The sequence below is a fragment of the Cervus elaphus genome, chromosome 19 (genome assembly GCF_910594005.1).
Source record: "Cervus elaphus chromosome 19, mCerEla1.1, whole genome shotgun sequence".
Classification (NCBI taxonomy): domain Eukaryota; kingdom Metazoa; phylum Chordata; class Mammalia; order Artiodactyla; family Cervidae; genus Cervus; species Cervus elaphus.
Genome location: NC_057833.1, coordinates 78,026,083 through 78,047,554, shown reverse-complemented (window position 1 = coordinate 78,047,554; position 21,472 = coordinate 78,026,083). Strand labels below are relative to the sequence as shown.

At 41.8% G+C, this 21,472-nt stretch overlaps 1 protein-coding gene across 2 annotated transcripts in view; it reads left to right on the top strand.

The window, feature by feature from the left end:
* LOC122675508 (SH3 domain-binding glutamic acid-rich protein-like) overlaps positions 1 to 20,704 on the top strand; it is a 57,620-nt gene extending 36,916 nt beyond the window's left edge. Inside the window, exons 6-8 of one of the 2 annotated variants that reach the window (XM_043874385.1) lie at positions 12,365 to 12,394; positions 16,401 to 16,550; positions 20,263 to 20,704. In XM_043874385.1, the coding sequence (XP_043730320.1) occupies positions 12,365 to 12,394; positions 16,401 to 16,517 (147 nt within the window). In that variant the 3' untranslated portion in view covers positions 16,518 to 16,550; positions 20,263 to 20,704. The remainder of the gene's footprint in view (positions 1 to 12,364; positions 12,395 to 16,400; positions 16,551 to 20,262) is intronic. The other variant, XM_043874386.1, reaches the window with a different exon arrangement.
* The last annotated feature ends 768 nt before the right edge of the window (positions 20,705 to 21,472 follow it).

The window sequence follows — 21,472 nt, the reverse complement described above, 5'->3', positions numbered from 1 at the left end:
TGGTGCTTTTCTAGATATGAGGAGGTGCAAGAATTGGGCTCATAAAATCTAGTCCTGAAAATATCTATCTGAGGACTTGTTCTGTCAATTCCTCCCAGGGCACAGAGGGCCTTGTTCCTGATCTCCACCCTGAACTCCTCTCTGGGGGTGTTGAAGGTCAGCAGCTGCAGTGGCTCATGGTTTAATCCTTGTAGAGGTAGATGGCAAGTGACGATTTGTAGCTGATATACTCCACCAAGGGGATTTGTGGGAAGCCAGTAGTAGCTGAGGATAAGAGGAGCTGTGGGGGAGGGATCTGAAGCCTCCAATTTGAGGCCAGTCAGAGGAACTGCAGGGCCCAGCTGATGCAAGGCTACTTCTAAAAGGTTCCAATGCAGCGGCTGCAGGGTAAAAGGCCAAGTGGGGATTGTGGTTCTGGAAGCACCAAGCTAAGATAATGGGGGTCAGATGGGCTACTTATTCAAGGAATTCTGAAAATGTGGCTGGGAAGCCAGGCAAAGGAGAGACCCTGGCACCAAGGGAGCCTGAATGGGCAGGGTAGAAATCAGGAGCATTTCAGTGGGTTTCTGCTTTGGGCCAGTTGTAGAAAAGATTATTTACCAAAGCCCAGTGGTTTGCATTTACCCCTATTTATTGATTCCAGGAGAGGTGTAAACAGCTCTTAAGATCGTTGGACCCTTGTTCCCAGCAGAGAGACTGTGACTGGGAAAGGGGCCAAGACTGAAAGCCTTGCTATGGAAAATGTGAGATGGCATCAGTTTATCTTTATCTCAAGGAACTTAAATTTGGGAGCAACCAGGGCAGTAAATTCCCTTATGTTTGAACACTGCTATTTCAGTGTTGATAATTTAAGAGCCTTTGACATTTCTGTTTTGAAGAAAGACCAAATCTTCTTCAGTCTTTGCTTAGAAGTTAGGTGGGATTTCATGGCAAACCTGTTTAATTGAAATAAACAATTTAACATGAAATGGAGTGACTGTTTAATTATCTTGGAGATTATAAAAATCTTTTAAAACATTTTATAATCTGACTTTGCATGGATTGCCTAATACACTGGCACAGAATTATTGATTTACACATTGAAATTCAGTTTGCTCTTTTTAAGGCAGAGAAACAAAGGAAAGAAACATTACACCCCACTCCCTTTCTCTCATGAGACCTAAGAGGAAGACAGCATCTTGAGGCCACAGTCTGCTGGCTTCAGCTTTCTAGCTTCTCAGTTGCTGGGCCGGTTAGTTCAGTGAAGTGATAAGCCATTCAGCCCGGGGATTCTCTTGTTAATATTTTCTGAAATTGTGAGCACTTTGCAAAATAAATTACAATGTTATGGATCCCCATAGGAACTAAAAACATTGTTTTGGTATTTTTGCGTGGGCTGTGGTGAAGGAATGACGAAGTTTAGAAGACATTTTTATTTTAGATGAATTAATGTTAATAATTAATTAACATCAATGTTAATTATCAATTCCTTAATAATATTTACTCTACCCTAGTGGCTCAGATGGTAAAGAATCAGCCTGCAATGCAAGAGACCCAGGTTCAATCACTGGGTCAGGAAGATCCCCTGGAGAAGGGAATGGCAAACCACTCCAGTATTCTTGGCTGGAGAATTCCAAGGACAGAGGAGCCTTGTGGGCTACAGTCCATGGGGTCTCAAAGAGTTGGACATGATTGAGTGACTAAAATTTTTCATTCTACATAAAGAAAGATTTTGACTTTTTCTCATTTAACAAGCGATGCATGCCCTATGACTTACTGTAATTCAGTTAAATAAGGGAGAAAACCATGATCTGTCAGAGAACATTAAAAATGACATAATAACATGATTAGCTTTGGGATTGAATACATAGAAAACTTGATTAAAATTTTAAACAGAGACAAAAGGGATCTGATATTTAGAATGATTGCATTTTGTGCTTTAAGAACCTTCTGTCTGTTTTTCTGGGGGTTGTTTTTCAAGGTTGAGATGGCTGTCTCAGCTCTTTGTCATCACATCTTTCCCAGCTGTGCATCCAGGCTTACACAGGCTTATCTGTGATGAGCAGAAAGGCCAGTTAGATCACTGTGTTCTACCTTTGTGACATAGATTTTTAAAGTACCATTCACATGTAGTAGGTTCTTCTAGATATCACAATTCAGATAAATCCAAGGCTTTTGGGTACAAACCTTGGCTCTGTTGAAACCATCTTGGGGAGATCTCATGAATTCTTAGCTTTCGCTGCTCCAGGCTGTTGTAACTAAACAGCGGCTCCCTGTACTTCCTTTTCTAACCAACACTCTGTGAGGGATTTAAATAATATTGGATTTGTGGGCTGCTGCTGCTGCTAAACCTAGGTTTAGTTTTTAGAACTTGTGGTTGTGGACCGTCAGCTTCAGTGATTTCTCTAGACATCATATTATCTGCTTCATGCCTCCACTTCTGGCAGGCAGGAAACAATCTGGGTGAACCACTTCAGAGACTCGCTCTTCTCCAGGGGCGTAAGAGTCATCCTGGGGTCTTCAGGGGTGACTGGAGACGAGAGGGCTGTGGTTCTTTATGGTGGTCCTGCTGTGATGTGGGTTTTCTGATGCCCATTGGAAACTGTTAATGCTGGTCTCTCAGCATGGGTTAGGCCCTCTGCCCTGGCTGGACGTGGCCATTCCTCTCACAGTGACCAGCCCTCTGACCATAGTTGATGCTTCTTCGAGCATCGTGTCCAGGTGCTGACCTGATGCCCCAAGAGTCCCTGGCTCAGCTTTTGCATCAGGTATGTCCTGGCACCACCTGGAACATCCACCTCCTTCTCTCTTGAATCTGGCTGCTTCCATCTTCTCAGCTCCAAGCCCTAAACTCCTAGATCTTTTCCCCCAGGGATCATCTAGCCTCCTCACCTCTCTCAGCCCAGGATTTTGAAAAGCATAGTCGGTAACTTCTTCCCAGCAGGTGCGGAACCAGAACAAGTATGTGGCTGTCTCCTTGGAGTTTGTGTGTGGGGAAGACAGTAACTCTTTTGGGTAGCAGGGAGAACAAAATGAGAATTCATATCCTGGTATGTACCATTGCTTCCCAGGCAGCGCAGTGGTAAAGAATCCACCTGTAATTCAGGAGACAAGGATTCGAGCCTGGGATGGGGAAGATCCCCGGAGAAGGAAATGGCAACCCACTCCAGTGTTCTTGCATGGAAAACTCCATGGACAGAGGAGCCTAGCAGGCTACAGACCATGGTGTTGCAAAGAGTTGGACACGACGGAGCGACTGAGCACATGTATACAGCCACACTGTTCATGACAAGGAATACAAACATATCTTAACCTTTTATTCTGAAAGAATTACAGACTCACAGGGATCTAGTACTGAGTCCTGTGTACTCTTAGCCTGGAGTCCCCTAGTGATGACATCTCAGCTGGCTGCAGTAGGAGGTAGAAACCAAGAGTATGACCCTGGTGCATCTCTGTTAAGTAGACTTATAGACCATATTCAGGGTTGACCATTTTCCCCAAACCTTTCATTTGTGTGTTAAAGACCATTCCTCTGTGTCCAGTAGTCATGTATGGATGTCAGAGTTGGACTATAAAGAAAGCTGAGTGCCGAAGAATTGATATTTTTCAACTGTGGTGCTGGAGAAGACTCTTGAGAGTCTCTTGGACTGCAAGGAGATCCAACCAGTCCATCCTAAAGGAAATCAGTCCTGAATATTCATTGAAAGGACTGATGTTGAAGCTGAAACTCCAATAATACTTTGGCCACCTGATTTGAAGAACTGACTCATTCGAACAGACCCTGATGCTGGGAAAGATTGAAGGCGGGAGGAGAAGGGGATGGCAGAGGATGAGATGGTTGGATGGTATCACCAATTCAATGGACATGAGTTTGAGCAAACTCCGGGAGATGGTGAAGGACAGGGAGGCCTGGCGTGCTGCAGTCCATGGGGTCGCAAAGAGTCAGACACGACTGAGCAACTGAACTGAACTCAACTGTGTGTTCAGAACCATTTCCAAGTGGGCAGTGGTAATAGCTCTCTCCAGCGGCTGGGAGCGTTAAAACCAGTGATAGACCAGCTGAGTGTCTAAGCTCACCTGATTTCAACTATTGCACATGCTTATTCAGTACACACTTCTAAACGCTCAGATGACGCCAGTTTCATGGGAAAGATATTTACTGAAGAATATCACATTGATTAAAAAAATCAGAATTATTTCCTTTAATGATGTGGACTTTTCCTGACCACCAACCCAAAGCTCGGGGTTCTTACACATAAGATGCTGAAGTGTATGGTACCTACTTGCTGACAGATCAGGGCAGTGTTTGGGAGGCAAAATGGTGCACCGTGAAAAGGGCTTTCATTCCTGCCTATGATGTAATCACCTGTAGCTTCAGATCTACAGAGAGGGGACTTCATGGTTCCCTTCCCTGATGACCATGGAGGGATGAGGGGCTAAGGACGAGAAGGGTGGTTTGTGAATGCTACCAGAGGAGGAAAAAAGGAAGGCAAGCTGGTCACCTCAGCTTCTGGGAACACTGAGAAGGGGTCTGCAGACTGGTGGTGTCATGAGAACTTTATGAAACCCTGGAAGTAAAAGATGCAACTTGTTCATCTTTGTGTTTGGTTTTCATTGAGGCCAAAATATTTTACACTGTGTTCTTTGCCAGTTCAGTGATCCTCTCCAAAACCTTCTGACACCTTGGCTTGACTGACTACATGATTATGGTCTATACATATTCCCCACTCTGCTTCCTCCAAAATCAATCTTGAGGATAGTTGCTACATCAAGGGGCAGGTGTTGGTTTAGGTCCACCATGAACTCGTGAGTCTAAGCCTGAGTCCCTATACTGTCTGACGATGGAGAGAACACTGCTCTTATTCCTGACCTCCAGCCTGGTCACCCTCTTCAGATCCCTCTGGGCTGTCCCCCTCCTTCCTTCCACACTGGCCGCTTGTCCTAACCAGCCACTGCCTGACACTCACCACGGCTGACACCTGTCCTTAGCCCTGGCCACATGCCATGTCAGCAGCCTGCCTCCCTCGCCAACTTCCCAAGAGAAACAGCTGCTATGAAATTCTAAGACTTCTCACTTTGGAGGCTTCCTCTGACTAGATTGCTTTTTTTAAAAGTTTATTTATTTATTTTTAATTGAAGGATAATTGCTCTACAATATTTTGTTGGTTTCTGCTAAACATCCACATGAATCAGCCACATGTTTGCCCATGTCCCCTCCCTCTTGAACCCCCCACCCACCTCCCTCCCCACACCACCCTTCTAGGTTGTTACAGAGCCCTGGTTTGTGTACCCTGAGCAAATTCCTCTATTTGCTCTCTATTTTACATGTGGTAGTGTATGTTTCTATGTTAGCTTCTTCATGCATTCCACCCTCTCCTTTTTCCCCACCCCCCCTTTTCTTAAGTGTGTTCTCTATGTCTTTCTCATGTTCTTATGTGTTTCTTAAGTGTGTTTCCACTGATGGACTAGCTTTCTTAGAAGAACAACAAGGTAAAATGATTTTAATCTGTAGCTTTGTCCAGTGCTATCCTGTTGTTGTTTAGTCGCTCAGTCGTGTCTGACTCTTTGTGACGCCATGGACTGTAGTCCACCAGGCTCTTCTATCCATGGGATTTCCCAGGTAAGAATACTGGAGTGGTAGTCATTTCATCCTCCAGGGGATGTTCCCGGCTCAGGGATCGAACCTGTGTTTCCTGCATTGCAGGCAGATTCTTTACCATCTGAGCCTCCAGAGGACATTTAAGGACCTGCGTAATTCTGATGCTTTAAAATTCCGTGAGCTAAGTGACCATTATATCTACTACTGTGGGTAAGAGTCCCTTAGAAGGAATGGAGTAGCCCTCATAGTCAACAAGAGTCCAAAATGCAGTACTTGGATGCAATCTCAAAAATGACAGAATGATCTCTGTTCTTTTCCAAGGCAAACTGTTCAATATCACAATAATCCAAGTCTACGCCCCGACCAGTAATGCTGAAGAAGCTGAAGAAGCTGAAGTTGAATGGTTCTGTGAAGACTTACAAGACCTTCTAGAACTAAGGCCCAAAAAAGATTTCCTTTTCATTATAGGGGACTAGAATGCAAAAATAGGAAATCAAGAGATACCTGGAGTAACAGGCAAGTTTGGCCTTGGTGTACAAAATGAAGCAGGGCAAAGGCTAACAGAGTTTTGCCAAGAGTACGCACTGGTCATAGCAAACACCCTCTTCCAACAACACAAGAGAAGACTCTACATGTGGACATCACCAGATGGTCAATACTGAAATCAGATTGATTATATTCTTCACAGTCGAAAATGGAGAAGCTCTATACAGTCAGCAAAATACAAGACCAGGCACTGACTGTGGCTCAGATAGTGAACTCCTTATTGCAAAATTCAGACTTGAAGAAAGTAGGGAAAACCACTAAAACACTCAGGTATGACCTAAATCAAATCCCTTACGATTATACAGTGGAAGTGACAAATAGACTCAAATAGATCTAATAGGGATTAGATCTAATAGACAGACTGCCTGAAGAACTATGGATGGAGGTTCATGACATTGTACAGAGGCAGTGATCAAGATCATCCCCAAGAAAAAGAAATGAACAAAGGTGAAATGGTTATCTGAAGAGGCCTTACAAATGGCTGAGAAAAGAAGAGAAGTGAAAGGCAAAGGAGAAAAGGAAAGATATACCCATCTGAATGCAGAGTTCCAAAGAATAGCAAGGTGAGATTAGAAAGCCTTTCTCAGTGATCAATGCAAAGAAATAGAGGAAAACAATGGAATGGGAAAGACTAGAGATCTCTTCAAGAAAATTAGAGATACTAAGGGAACATTTCATGCAAAGATGGGCACAATAAAGGACAGAAATGGTATGGACTTAACAGAATCAGAAGATATTCAGAAGAGGTGGCAAGAATACACAGAAGAACTATACAAAAAAGATCTTCATGACCCAGATAACCATAATGGTGTGATCACTCACCTAGAGCCAGACATCCTGGAATGATAGGTCAAGTGGGCCTTAGGAAGCATCACTATGAACAAAGCTAGTGGAGGTGATAGAATTCAGCTGAGCTATTTCAAATACTAAAAGATGATGCTGTTAATGTGCTGCACTCAATATGCCAGCAAGTTTGGAAAACTCAGCAGTGGCCACAGGACTGGAAAAGATCAGTTTCCATTCCAATCCCAAAGAAGGACAATGCCAAAGAATGTTCAAACTACAGCACAATTGCACTAATCTCACATGCTAACAAAGTAATGCTCAAAATTCTCCAAATGAGGCTTCAAAAGTACATGCACCAAGAATTTCCAGATGTTCAAGCTGGATTTAGAAAAGGCAGAGGAACCAGAAATCAAATTGCCAACATCCGTTGGATCATAGAAAAAACAAGAGAGTTCCATAAAAATATTGACTTCTGCTTTATTGACGACACAAAAGCCTTCAACTGTGTGGATCACAATAAACTGTGGAAAATTCTTAAAGAGATGAGAATACCAGACCACCTGACCTGCCTCCTGAGAAACCTGTATGCAGGTCAAGAAGCAACAGTTAGAACTGGACGTGGAACAACAGACTGGTTCCAGATTGGGAAAGGAGTATGTCAAGGCTATATACTGTCACCCTGCTTGTTTAACTTATATACAGAGTACATCATGTGAAATGCTGGGCTGGATGAAGCACAAGCTGGAATCAAGATGGCTGGGAGAAATACCAATGTAATCTCAGATATGCAGATGACACCATCCTTATGGCAGAAAGCTAAGAGGAACTGAAGAGCCTCTTGATGAAAGTGAAAGAGGAGAGCGAAAAACCTGGCTTAAAACTCAACATTCAAAAAAACCAATATCATGGCATCCAGTTCCATCACTTCAAGGCAAATAGATGGGGAAACAATGGAAACAGTGACAGACTTTATTTTGGGGGGCTCCAAAATCACTGCAGATGGTGATTGCAGCCGTGAAATGAAAAGACGTTTGCTCCTTGGAAGAAAAGCTATGACCAACCTAGACAGCATATTAAAAAACAGAGACATTACTCTTCCAACAAAGGTCCATCTAGTCAAAGCTATGGTTTTTCCAGTAGCCATGTATGGATGTGAGAGTTGGATCATAAAGAAAGCTGAGCATCAGAGAACTGATGCTTTTGAATTGTGGTGTTGGAGAAGACTCTTGAGAGTCCCTTGGACTGCAAGGAGATCAACCCAGTCAATCCTAAAGGAAATCAGTCCTGAATACTCATTGAAAGGACTGATGCTGAAGCTGAAACTCCAATCCTTTGGCCACCTGATACAAAGGACTGACTCATTGGAAAAGACCCTGATGCTGGAAAAGATTGAAGGCGAGAGGAGAAGGGGACGACAGAGGATGAAATGGTTGGATGGCATCACTGACACGATGGACACGAGTTTGAACAAGCTTCGGGAGTTGGTGAGGGATAGGGAAGCCTGGCATTCTGTAGTCCTTGGGGTTGCAAAGAGTCAGACATGAATGAGCAACTGAACTGAAGGATGGGCATTGAAGTTTTCATTTAATTAATATCCCATCTCCCCCTAAGAAAGATTTGAGGCAGGATTGGCATACATAAATACCTTAATTCAACATTTTATTGACAGATTGAATGCTGCCTCATGCCAGGCAGTCCTGGGATCAGGGATGGAGCCATGAAAATGAGCTTTTATTCTGGTAGAGCTGATGATGGTCTTAGCCAAGTTTCTTCAAAGCTTACATGACCTTTAAAACTTTTTTTTAAAAATTTGAATATAGTTGCTTTACAATATGTGTTAGTTTCTACATTACAGCTATATGTATACATATATCCCCTCCTTTCTGGACTTCCTTCCCATTCAGGTTACTGCAGAGCATTGAGTAGAGTTCCCTGCACTATACAATAGGTTTGTATTAGTTACCTATTTTATACATAGAAGTGTATATGTGTCAATTCCAGTCTCCCAGTTCATCCCACACCTCCTTCCTCTCTTGGTGTCCATACATTTGTTCTCTATGTCAGTGTCTCTACTTCTGATTTGCAAACAGATTCACCTGTGCCATTTGTCTGCATCCCACATATATGTGTTAATATACAATGTTTGTTTTTCTTTACTTGACCTTTTGAGGCTAAGTATCTCTAGAAATTCTCTGAGCAATTACTTTTTCTATTTAACGTCTCTTTCAAGAAACCAAGGTCAATTCAGATATTGATAAAAGCCCTAGGTTCCTTGGTAATTACTGCTAGCTGGATTTTCCAGTACTCTTGCCTGGAAAATCCCATGGGCAGAGGAACCTGGTAGGCTGCAGTCGCAAAGAGTCGGACACGACTGAGCGACTTCACTTTCACTTTTTACTTTCATGCATTGGAGAAGGAAATGGCAACCCACTCCAGTGTTCTTGCCTGGAGAATCCCAGGGACAGTGGAGCCAGGTGGGCTGCTGTCTATGGGGTCGCACAGAGTCGGACACGACTGATGCGACTTAGCAGCAGGGGCAACCTCTAAAAATTGAGATGACCACTTATTCCTATAAGAACTCTTAGTGCCCTCTAGCCTAGCTCTAAGGATAACCCCATTTTTAATAGTGTGTTTCTGTTAACTCATTTGTTTCAACTGTACACAATGAATAAAAATACTTGGATTTAGAAAAGTGTAAAACTCTACATAGCTGATAGTTCTGTATTGTGTAGTGTGAACTCTAATTTGATTGTATGTGGACAAGAAGAAAATGAATATTCTTTGAGATCTAAAGAGTTAATAGATCTAAAAGAGTTACAGGTTCATTTATTTAGTCACTTAACACATTTATTGAATTTATTCCAGACAGTAGCTGGGTCCTGGAAATCCAAAAATGAACAAGGACACATGTTGTGTCCCCAAGAGCACACGGACTAGTCAGGGAGACTGATAAATGATGATTGTGGGAGCAAATAAGGGGATTCTTTAATTCAGTGCTTGTTGTTGTTGGTTAGTCGCTAAGTCGGGTTTGACTCTGCCGCCCCATGAACTGTAACCTGCCAGGCTCCTCTGTCCATGGGATTTCCCAGGCAAGAAAACTGGAATGGGCTGCCATTTCCTTCTCCAGGGGATCTTCCCCACCTAGGGATCAAACTTGATTCTGCTGCATTGGCAGGCATATTCTTCACTGCTGAGGCACCAGGGAAGCCCCTAGGGGTCAGGAAAGTCTTCCTTGAAAATATTGTATGCAGTGTGTGGTTGCCATATTGTATGTAGCCACTGGAAGGTGTGGCTGATGTGAGAAAGTTGCATGTGATCATTAGCTGAAGTAAAACATGACGTGACTAGAAAGGTGAGCAGGAGACAGATCATGACGGCTTCTCAACCATTCTAAAGATTATGGATGTATTGTGAGAAGGTGGAAGGTTTTAGACAGCATGGTAATGTGGGTTGTCTTTTTTAAATTAATTAACTATTTTTTGACGGCACTAGATCTTCTTGCTGTGTGTGGGATCTCTCTAGTTTTAGTTAGCAGGGGCTCCTCTCTAATTGTAGTGACTTCTCTTGTTGCTCAGCACAGGCTCTAGAGCTCAGGCTCAGTAATTGTGGCGATGGGTTTAGTTGCCCTGAAGCATGTGGGAGCTTCCTGAACAAGGGATGGAACCTGTGTCCCCTGCTTTAGCAGGCAGATTCCCAACCATTGGACCACCAGGGAAGTCCCTGGGATGTCTTTTAGAATGATACCTCTGGCAATAGCGTGGAGAGTTACTTGGCGATAAGGAAGCCTAGAGGTAATCTTGGTGAGAGAAGATGGCAGTCATGGTGAAGGAAGGGCAAGGCATGGGCAGAGGTAGACAATATCAAAGACATTTAATATTCAACACATCGCTGAAAAACCAACACTCGGATTCTGCAACAAGTGCAGGACTCTCCCTGAACTTGACAAGACTTGCTGTGTTGCCAGCTTTAGTTTAGAGATTCCTGGTACTGGGACATCTCTGGAGTTGACTTAGCTTAAGCTGGCTGGATCAGGCTTTCTGTATTTTCTTTGCCAGCATCAGAAATCTAAGAGTATTGTTCTGGAGCTGGCCAAGAACTTGAGGCTGGGCCAGAGAAGGTAGCCATATGGCAGGCCCTCCATGACTTTCCTTCCATGACAATCTTGAGAGGTAGTGTGGTGGAGTAGGAAGAACACTAAGTTAGGAACCAGGAGAAGGGGGCGACAAAGGATGAGATGGTTGGAAGGCATCATTGACTCAATGGACATGAGTTTGATTAAACTCTGGGAGACAGTGAAGGACAGGGAAGCCTGGCATGCTGCAGTCCACGGGGCTACAAAGAGTTGGACACGCTTAGCGACTGAACAACAACAACAAAGAGTCTCAGAGTAAGCCCTGATTGTGTTACTTGGCTTCTGATTTTTGTCTAATTACTTAAGTCTGTGGTCTTTGTGTCCTCATTTGTCCAAAGGAAAGACTGAGTAAGAGGATATAGGTAATTATGAGGTTGCTTTCAACTCCTTTGGTCCAGAATTCCATGAGCTCACTGCCTGCTTTGAAAGGCATTAGGAATGTTTAGGGACTGCTCTTTAGAATCAGATCTGCCTGCCCAATTAAAGTCGTTGTAATGCTCTGGCCCCAGAAAGGCTCATCAGAGGGCCATTCTGGGAAAGGATGTGAAGGTTCTTATCTCTTTGCAATTTTAGGAGGTATTGCCTGGTTTTCCTACTTTGATCCCAGGGAAATAGAAACTTCAATGTGTTGGCAGAGTGGAGACCTATTTGAGCCTGGAAATGGCTTTATCATTTCTTAACTTTAAGTTTCTTTCTTTAACCAGGACTCAGTGTTTAAATGGTTTAGAAATGTTATTTGTTCTGATGGAGGAAAAGTTTTTGATCTACTTTTATTAACTGGTTCAGAACTGAAGTAAGGCATACTTATAAGGCCATAAAAGCAAAGACATAATTTTGTTCAAATTTTCTAGTTGCTTACATATATAGTCTGAATTTTCCTTGATAGCTCTATAGGTCTGCAATATGCTTGGATATAGAACAGTATTAAACATATAATTAAGCAGTATTACTAATTAGTTGTATTTTCTTAGGAGTAAGAGTGATGAAAATATGTCTTTAATTTTATAATATTCCAAGGACTGGAAATAAAATGCATGAAATAAGTAGGCATAGCTCAGTTATCATATCTTTGCTATTAATGCTTTCTCAATAAATTGATATTCTTCATTTTGGTAAACATGTATTTATTATAGCTTGCTTAATTTCTATTTATTTTTTTAATTAAAAATTTTTATAGTTTTAAATTTTTATACCATTTTAAAAGTTGCTTTCCATTTACAGTTATTACCAAATATTGGCTATATAGTTTGCTTAATTTTTAGATTCAACTTAAAACTTACGTGAATTTATGTTTTTATTTAATTTCTGTTTGTGGACTTAAGGAGGAAGAGGGAGAGACAGCAGCGGAAGAGGTACAGTAGCATATTTCACGGTTGTGTTGTGCTTAACAGAAGCATCTTTTAGGTGAGAGAATTGCAGCTTTCCCAACATTTCTCTATGTTCATGATACAGAGAAGCTGACTCAACCCACATTCCCAGAAAGTCCTCCTTTAGCCTGCCGAGAAGAGAAATAAAATAAGTTGGAGATACATTTGGAGGTGAATGGAGAAATAGGGGCTCAGGACCCTTCATCTCCTTTGGTGAAGGTGTCATCAGTGAAGTCAGGCCAGGCTGGGCCAAGTCCTGCAGTGGTGATGTCTTCTCCCTTCTTCCTTCCCACCCCATTGAATAGCGCACCATTTAAGCTGCTCGTGTGGTTCTTACTGGTGTTACTTGATGGCCTCCTATTCACCTTCTTGGTGAGTGAGGAATTCCCTCCCTCTGGTTATGGGAATGGCAGACACACAACTGTACCCACTCACTGGACAAGTGAGATGGACAGGGTTTATTTTATTTTTTTAATTAATTAATTTAACTGGAGGATAATGACTTTACAATATTGCGGTGGTTTTTGCCATACACTGACATGAATTAGCCACAGGTATGGACAGGGTTTATTATTCACATGGTCTCCAAGCACAGGGGATGAGGTCATCCCCACAGTGCAGGGCCACATGGGCTAGGGTCACTTGGGAACATTGTGAACAACCAGGGCTGTGGGAGGCAGGTTGTGTAGAATCAAGAGGATGGGGTGTCCCCGAGTCCACACGGGGGATGTGGTTGGCCTGATTGAGTAGTTCTGGGGTGAAAGCAGGCACTGCGTCTGGTCCCTTGATAACGAGGGCTGCTTGGGTGGGAGACCTAATCTGTGGGAGCAGAGGGGGAGGGAAGCCAGTGGTCAGACCATTGTAAGTCTTCCCGATTTTTACCAATGTTTAGGCAGCAGATAATACTGAGTCTTAATTGTAGTCTTGCACCATGGTATGTACCTTAGACACCAGGAGGTTTAAACATGCAGCTCATCATTTAGTGTCCGGAAGACATGTGACATAGGTAAGTACCACATAGTTCCAGGATTTCTAGTGTGGATCTATCCAGGGGAGCATTACTATTTGTGTGTGTGTGTGTTTTTTTAATATAGTTGATTTACAGTGTCATGTTAATTTCAGATATGTAACAAAGTGATTCATGTGTGATTCTTTTCCCTTACATGTTATTATAAAATAATGAGTAGAATTCTCTGTACTATGCCATAATTACTGAGCCAGGGCACCACAACTAAGACCCAGAGCAGGCAAATAAAATAGTAATAATAATAAAAAAAGAATTGCACAGAGTAAGAAGTATTAAATACTTGAGTACTGAGGATACAAGTACACTTAAAACAATGAAAGAAAAATTATAAAACAATATTAGTGATATTAACAATAAAATTTAAAGGAATAAAACATATCCTCTGTAACATATAATTTAAACTATTATTGGGCTGGCCAACATGTTTGTTTATGGGATCTATGCTCAAATAATAACCAACATTCCTAGGGAGACCTCATATCTCATATTTGGAGCTGGGAGTTATTTGAACAAATGAAGAATTTAATTAAAATGTTAAATCATAAAAGTGTAGAGACCTTAAACATTTATTTTAACTTGAAATATACAGATGTGTATTTACTGCCAATTTTTTGGATGCAGGACAAAAATCACTTCTTTAAATAATAGTCCAGTGACTAGAACTACCCACTGTCTTTCTAACATATACATAATCAGTGGTCTGTCTAGAAATTCCAGCTTTGGTTTCTTTCCCTTTGGATTTCATGAGTCTTCCTTACCACCTAAGCTTTTCAACACTTTGTTTGGTAACAGACATATGTTGGTCTTTTCAAAGTATTCCATTAACTTTACATGGGAAAAAAGTTCTTTTCATGTTCATATTTCACTGGATTCCATGGTGCTTATTTTTTTTTAAAGCTTTCTTGATGTGTACCATTTTTAAAGTCTTTATTGAATCTGTTACAATATTGCTTTTGTCTTATATTTTGGCTTTTTGGCCTCAAGGCATGTGTGATCTTAGCTTCTCGACTAGGAATTGAACCTGTACCCCGTGCATTGGAAAGCAAAGTCTTAACCACTGCACCACCAGGGAAGTCCCTATGATATTTATTTAAGTTGTGTAATTACAATAAGACTGACTTGGATATACCAGCATGGGAACCAACATAACCCACCCTGGTAAATGAAGACTTTGGCAGGTGGTGATACCAAACCTACTATTTTTAAGCACTCATGTCTTCATCAACCAGGGTGATTTAAGAGGCAGAACACAGGCTCCTGCATTGCAGGCAGACTCTTTACCGTCTGAGCCACCAGGCAAGTCCAGGCTTCAGCAGAGGTTCTCAAAGTGGGTTTCCAGAGCAGAAGCAGCTGCCTCACCTGGGAACCTCTACAAATACACATTTTCAGGCCTGGCCCCATATCTATAGGGTCAGAAGCCCTGAGCTGGAGCCCAGCAGATTGTTTTGAGAAGCTCTTCAGGTGATTCTGATGCTCTATGAAGGCTGAGAACACAGGTTCTAAGTGACCCAAGGGTTGCCAAGTGGAGGTCAAGGGCAAGAACGCCTACTGTTTTGATGCTCATAATTGCTGTTGTTGTTCAGTCGCTTAGTTGCGTCTGGCTGTAGCAAGCCAGGCTTTCCTGTCCTTCACTATCTCCCAGAGTTTGCCCAGACTCATGTCCATTGAGTTGATGATGCATCTTCATTGTGGGGATTCAGGATTGAAAGGAATGAGGGATCACTCAGAGGTAAAAACAGCTGATCAGAGCCTCCAACTGTTTGGGGCAGAGCCTTCCTCTCTGCCTTCCTTCCTGTATCCATAAAGGAAAACACCAACAATGGGAAAGGAAAAGAAATAGCAGCTATATTCCAATAAAAATTAATCAAAAAGTACAAATGCTAATCAGAGAGATAAATTAAAATTGAAAACTCAAGGATAGATAGAATATTTACCAAAACTCACATGTATTGTCTAGGTATTTCAGTGGAAGCTCATTCACATTAAAGAACGTCCCAAGTGTTGTAAGAAACTCCCCCGCCCCCACAAAAACTTTTGCTGATTTTTAAAATTGCAAATAATTCATGACATTTATAGAAAGTTTAGATAATACAGATAAAAACAGAAACTAAAAATAGTTTATAACCCCATTACCCAGAGAGACCCACTAGTTACACACTCATATATATACACACACATATTTATGAAATCTTCATGGATCCTCTTCTGTAGTCTACTTTTATTCATGTAATTAAGCTATATATTTTATGGGGATGGTAAATATAGATCTGTTTCATTATTTTATTATTTTATCAAACTCATCCCTATTATTAGACCTAAAAGTAATTTTTAGCATATTCTATACAGTGACTTTTCATTACCTGTATGTTATGTTATAACATGTATGTTATATCTTTCCAATAATAAATTTTCATTTCTCTCTTGCTAGGCAAGCTTCCATTAAAAAAATCCCATTTTTATGTATAAAAATAAGACAAACATATTATTAATTTGCAAGTAGTTTCAGATTATATACAGAGGTTGCTGATAACTTTGGATTCAAGAAATTACTTTGTATAACAAAATATAGCCAGCTTATATGTTTAAAAGCTTCATCAAAATTCTGACAAAATTCTATTTGCTGAGATTCTTTTTGTATTTTATTCTTCCAGCTGCTTTCTGAATTTTTAAAGGTAATTGTATTAGAACACTCTATTAATACAAATAAAGACTGTATGCTTGAGAGGAATCATGAAGCTCATTAGAATTAACGTATTGCCAGCAGAACCATCCCAGGGTCTCAGTTTAGGAAGATGATGTGTGTGTGTGTTTATGTGGTGGGTGTATGTGTGGGGTGTGTGGGTGTGTTGTGTGTGTGTGTTGGATGGGGTGTGTGGATGGGGATCTAGTCTGATATTTTACACTCGTCCTCACTGTATCTGTTGACCCTTACACTTCTCAATAACAGTGTAATTTTTGTTAAAGACAAAAGGAGTAACTGCAGAGGGAGCAGAAGGGGAAGCCGAGGGAGAGGAAGCTGAAGAAGGAGAAGAGGAACCAGGAGAAGAAGAAGGAGAAGGAGATGAGGAAGAGGAGTCTTAAGCCTTTTCATGCTCTATTTTTCCACTTGTCCAGGTAGCCACATCGTCCTGGGGTTGAAGGCTTATTACTGTCTGCCGTCTAGACCACATTTCACTTAGTGACGGAGGTGGATTCCAATTCGACCTGTTTGTCTGTCTTCCCAAGGCCCTGGGCTGCCCCTTCCTGAAGCCGCCAGGCTGGTTAACTCTCCTGGACCCATTTCTTGGGTACCAGGGCAAGGAAGGCTGTGGCTGATAGGATTTCTAGTAAAAAGTGTGACTTTCAGGAGAGGAAGCCTGTGTTGTACCTGCCGCTGCTTCTTCCTCTTTATTTAAATGAATGCACAGGAAGTGTTCTGTTCTCAGCATCTGTCACATGAACTCCTTTACATATCTGTGGGGGACTTTACAATTGATGTTCATAACAATGGCGATAAATTATCAATGCAACCTAAAAAAACCACGAAGCTGGCTGTCCATGAAAAAAAAATATTGCCAGATTCAGTGATAAGTACTTGATATTACTATTTGTTGATTTATATCAAAACATCCATTTATTCGATATTAGCCAGAGCACTCATGGAGAAACAGTTTGGAATACGGTGAAGTCACTTTAGGTATCTTTGACAAGCATGCTTACTACCTTGTAATTTTAAACTTCTATTGACAATGAAAAAGAATTATGTGGTTCTTAACAGTTCGGTGAGTTAACCCTTTTGTTGTTCAGTCGCTCAGTTGTGTCCGACTCTTTGCGACCCCATGAATCGCAGCACGCCAGGCCTCCCTGTCCATCACTAACTCCTGGAGTTCATCCAAACCCATGTCCATTGAGTCGGTGATGCCATCCAACCATCTTATCCTCTGTCGTCCCCTTCTCCTCCTGCCCTCAATCTTTCCCAGCATCAGGGTCTTTTCCAATGAGTTGGCTCTTGGCAGCAGGTGGTCTAAGTATTGGAGCTTCAGCTTCAGCTGCTGCTGCTGCTGCTAAGTCGCTTCAGTCATGTCCGACTCTGTGCGAGCCCATAGACAGCAAGAATACTGGAGTGGCATCAGCAGGTAACCCTAAATGTATTATATTAGGAAGATACTGAAAGTGGATATTGAGGACACAGAGAAAATACTCAAATGTTGTGGCCTGTACAGAAAAGATGATAAGGTCATTAAGAGCTGTAAAAGTATCTGGTATAACAGACTTTTAGCAAATACCCATGTGAACATTATGTTTCTATTGACATGATTTGACCTTGCAAACAGATTTGAGGGCAACTATTTATTTCCTAGGGCAGTGAGGCTCACAATTTGCTCTGGTACCCTAAGGATTCTTGTTCATTAAAAAAAAAAAATGTAGTCTCTTTCTGTCTGTACCATGCCTCCACTGAAGCAGGTAAGACCGATTTGGTGGCTATTGATATCAGGGGAGCAGGAAGAGACAGAGGATGAGAGAGTGAGCTCTGGACACATAGCAAGTCTTCAGTTAAGGTCTGCAGTCACACTTGGAGCCTGTCTAGTGAAGGGCAGACAAAAGGGTGTCACTGCAGACAGGAAAAGAAACTCCAGTGCTTATAAATATCAGCTAACAGAAGTCTCTGCTCTGTGCACCAAAGACCAATTTGAATAGTATATATCTCCCCTTTTAATATACTTACACTTATACATAAAATGCTGATATTAAAAAAAAATGGATGTATTTTTAGGAAATCTCGGAGCTGGTGGGAGCAGCCATCACACTGTATTATTGGGACTATGGAAGTTTCATCACTCCTTTATTCAAATTACAAAAAAATCTGAAACTGAAAGTGTTAGTCACTCAGTTCAGTTCAGTTTAGTTGCTCAGTCGTGTCAGACTCTTTGTGACCCCATGAACCGCAGCACACCAGGCCTCCCTGTCCATCACCAACTCCCGGAGTCCACCCAAACCCATGTCCATTGAGTCGGTGATGCCATCCAACCATCTCATCTTCTGTCGTCCCCTTCTCCTCCTGCCCTCAATCTTTCCCAGCATCAGGGTCTTTTCAAATGAGTCAGCTCTTCGCATCAGGTGACCAAAGTATTGTCCAACTCTTTGCAACCCCATAGACTGTAGCCCTCCAGGCTACTCTGTCCATTGGATTATCCCGGTAAGAATACTGGAGTGGGTTGCCGTTCCCTTCTCCAGGGGATCTTCCTGACCCAGGGATCAAATCCAGGTTTCCCACATTGCAGATAGATTCTTTACCGTCTGAGCCCCAGGGAAGCAAATCTAGCCCATCATTTGAAGCTTTCCCAGGTGCTTTCTTTCATTTTGTGACCACACAGACCTCCACGTTAAGGCCAAATGATGATCAATTTGGAAGCGATCTCATTTCTTTATTTTTTGTTTTCTTCTAAATAGAAGAAAAAAGTTACAATTGAGAAGTCTGTTGTCAGTCTGATTAGTGTCCCTAATCCCGTTTCTAAGGGATGGATTGGGACTCAGTTTTGAAAAAAATGAAGACTGAAAAGTTTACTTTTAGAATTCTATCTGAAGATTGATAGAAAAGGAAAATACGCTGATATTTATAGCAACCTTCCCCCCCAACAGTAAAAGACTCATAAATACAGTTAAATTCATTTCTATTCACTCTGCTTGTAAAGTCTTTTAAAATTATGCAATTTAATGTGATAATTATAAAAAATATTGAATATGAAATGACACAGCTGAGAGAGAATCCTTCAGTAGTCAGATGGCTCTATAGACTGATTAAAAAAAAACCTATGACAAGGCCATTTTACTTGTTTCTCTGATGATGAGATGGTTGGATGGCATCACCGACTCAATGGACATGAGTTTGAGCAAGCTTTGGGAGATGGTGAAGGATAGGGAAGCCTGGCATGCTGCAGTCCATGGGGTTGCAAACAGTTGGACGTGACTTAGCAACTGAACAACAACCGATGACTTATAGTTTGGAATTTAGTTCATAGAAGTTTGTTGTGAGGTCAAAATGCCTGGCAGTCAAGGCATGAATCACTTTCCTAAATCGCATCCTCGACCCCCAGAGAGATCCTATGTCCTTGAAAATGCAACATGAAATGCGCAAATCATTCAGTGTCTAAAGACAAACCATCTCATAGCTCATGGATACGCCAGGCATTTTGCTTGAAAAAATGGTCCTATGGAGAATATGACTGTGATTGGAACTATGAGAGATTTCTCATTTTTTATATTTGAAATTGATGCTAAATTAATGCTCTAGGAGAAACAGTCTATAGTCTGAGACTGAGTTCTGTCTCCTAACGGGATGCTGCTTCATACTGTCTCTAGTCCAGCTGTGGACCATTTCAATTACCCCTGCTTGCTCCTCCCCTGCTTCCCCCCAACACCCAGGACTAAGCTGTAAATTCAGTCTCTCCATTTTTCATGAAAATGCAATGGGGAAACTGTAATGGAAGATGCCAGCTTCCTTCTGATCTTCAATAGGTTAGTATGGAGAAAGGATATAAACCTTGGCTAGTTTTCCACGAGAAAAATTTAATTTCCTTTCTTTTCCCTTGATGAGTAGTAGTTTCTAGAATAAAAGGCAGTTCGACTCTTAATTGGAGAAGGAAATGGCAACCCACTCCAGTATTCTGGCCTGCAGGATTCCATGGACAGAGAGGAGCCTGGCAGGCTGCAGTCTATGGGGTTGCAAAGAGTTAGACATGACTGAACGACTTTCACTTCACTTCTCTTGATAAATAATTAAATTTGTGGTAAACATTCTCTGTCTCTCTTTAATTTTCATCTCCCTAATATCTTCCCTTTCTTTTAGGAAACCCATACCACAAAGCACCATTTCATCTGTCTCCCCACAAACCGAATTCAATGAAATGCTTTGGCCTGAAGCTAGCACACCTCTGTCAGGATGTCCAGGGTTCACCGGGGAATTGTATGATCTGATGCGATTAGATCTCCATGCATGTATTTACTTAATCATAGCGACATGAAATCAAATGTGAAGACAGCACACACATACCTTCACAGGCCTGACATTTGTGGCCTTTGCTTAATTTTTTTTTTTTTTTTGCTTTGCATGAATAGTCCTTCTCACTAATACCCTGAAAAAAAAAAGATTGCAAAATATAGAACTTCTGTTTGTGATAAGACAAAAGTACTTCTTTGTATGTGCCTTATGCTACTAATTCTCAGAATTAGTGTTGAAGATGAAGAACTTTCCAGAGAACAACCGTACAAATAAAGTTGAATAACAAATATCTTGTCCCAAGGAGTGGATTTCTTCATTTCTAGTCTCTCCATGTACAGGCTGGCTCAGTCTCTGTCTGTTGCCGGGGGCGGGGGGTGGTCCTGGATCCTCGGCAGAACTTTCCATCCAGCCGGCTGGGATGGATGCTTTTTGTTGCATCGATGATTTGGTCCATGTTTTCAAATGACACTGATTGTCTCGTTATGTGTTATTAAATGTATAATATTTTGTATTATTCGCACTGCTGTGTGTCCCTTGTCTCCCAAGCCTTGTTTAAATGTCGCTGCTGTCCACGTGTGTAGGGATCTTGATGCAGACAAATACATTCGCCACCCCAGTGCCCTCTGAACGTTTCTACGCTGGAGGGAGTGGCTGCTTCTGCTTCTCCTGTACTGATTCATTCGCAGCCATGCCTGCTACGTGCAAAGCCTGTGACTGTAATCTTGCCTCCTGATGCTGAGTGTCTGTTCTCCAAGAGCTGGTCCAGCCCCTTGACTTGTTCACCAGGTAGGTTTGAAGCATTTCTCTGCTCACTTGCCCCATCTCAGTGTCTGATAGCAATTTCTTTTTTTTTCTTTTCATAAGATTTTGCTGATATCTCTCCCCTCTCTGCGTATGTGCTGCTCTGTGTATTTTTCTTGCAGCCAGTATTGCTTCTGTACCATTAGAAGGGCCCTTCTCTGTGCTGTTTTCTTAATTAAGGACAACGCTGGCTGTCAACTTGGAGTAGCCCTTAACTTTTCCTCCTCCTAAGTCTGCCTATTGATTTTGTGGCTAA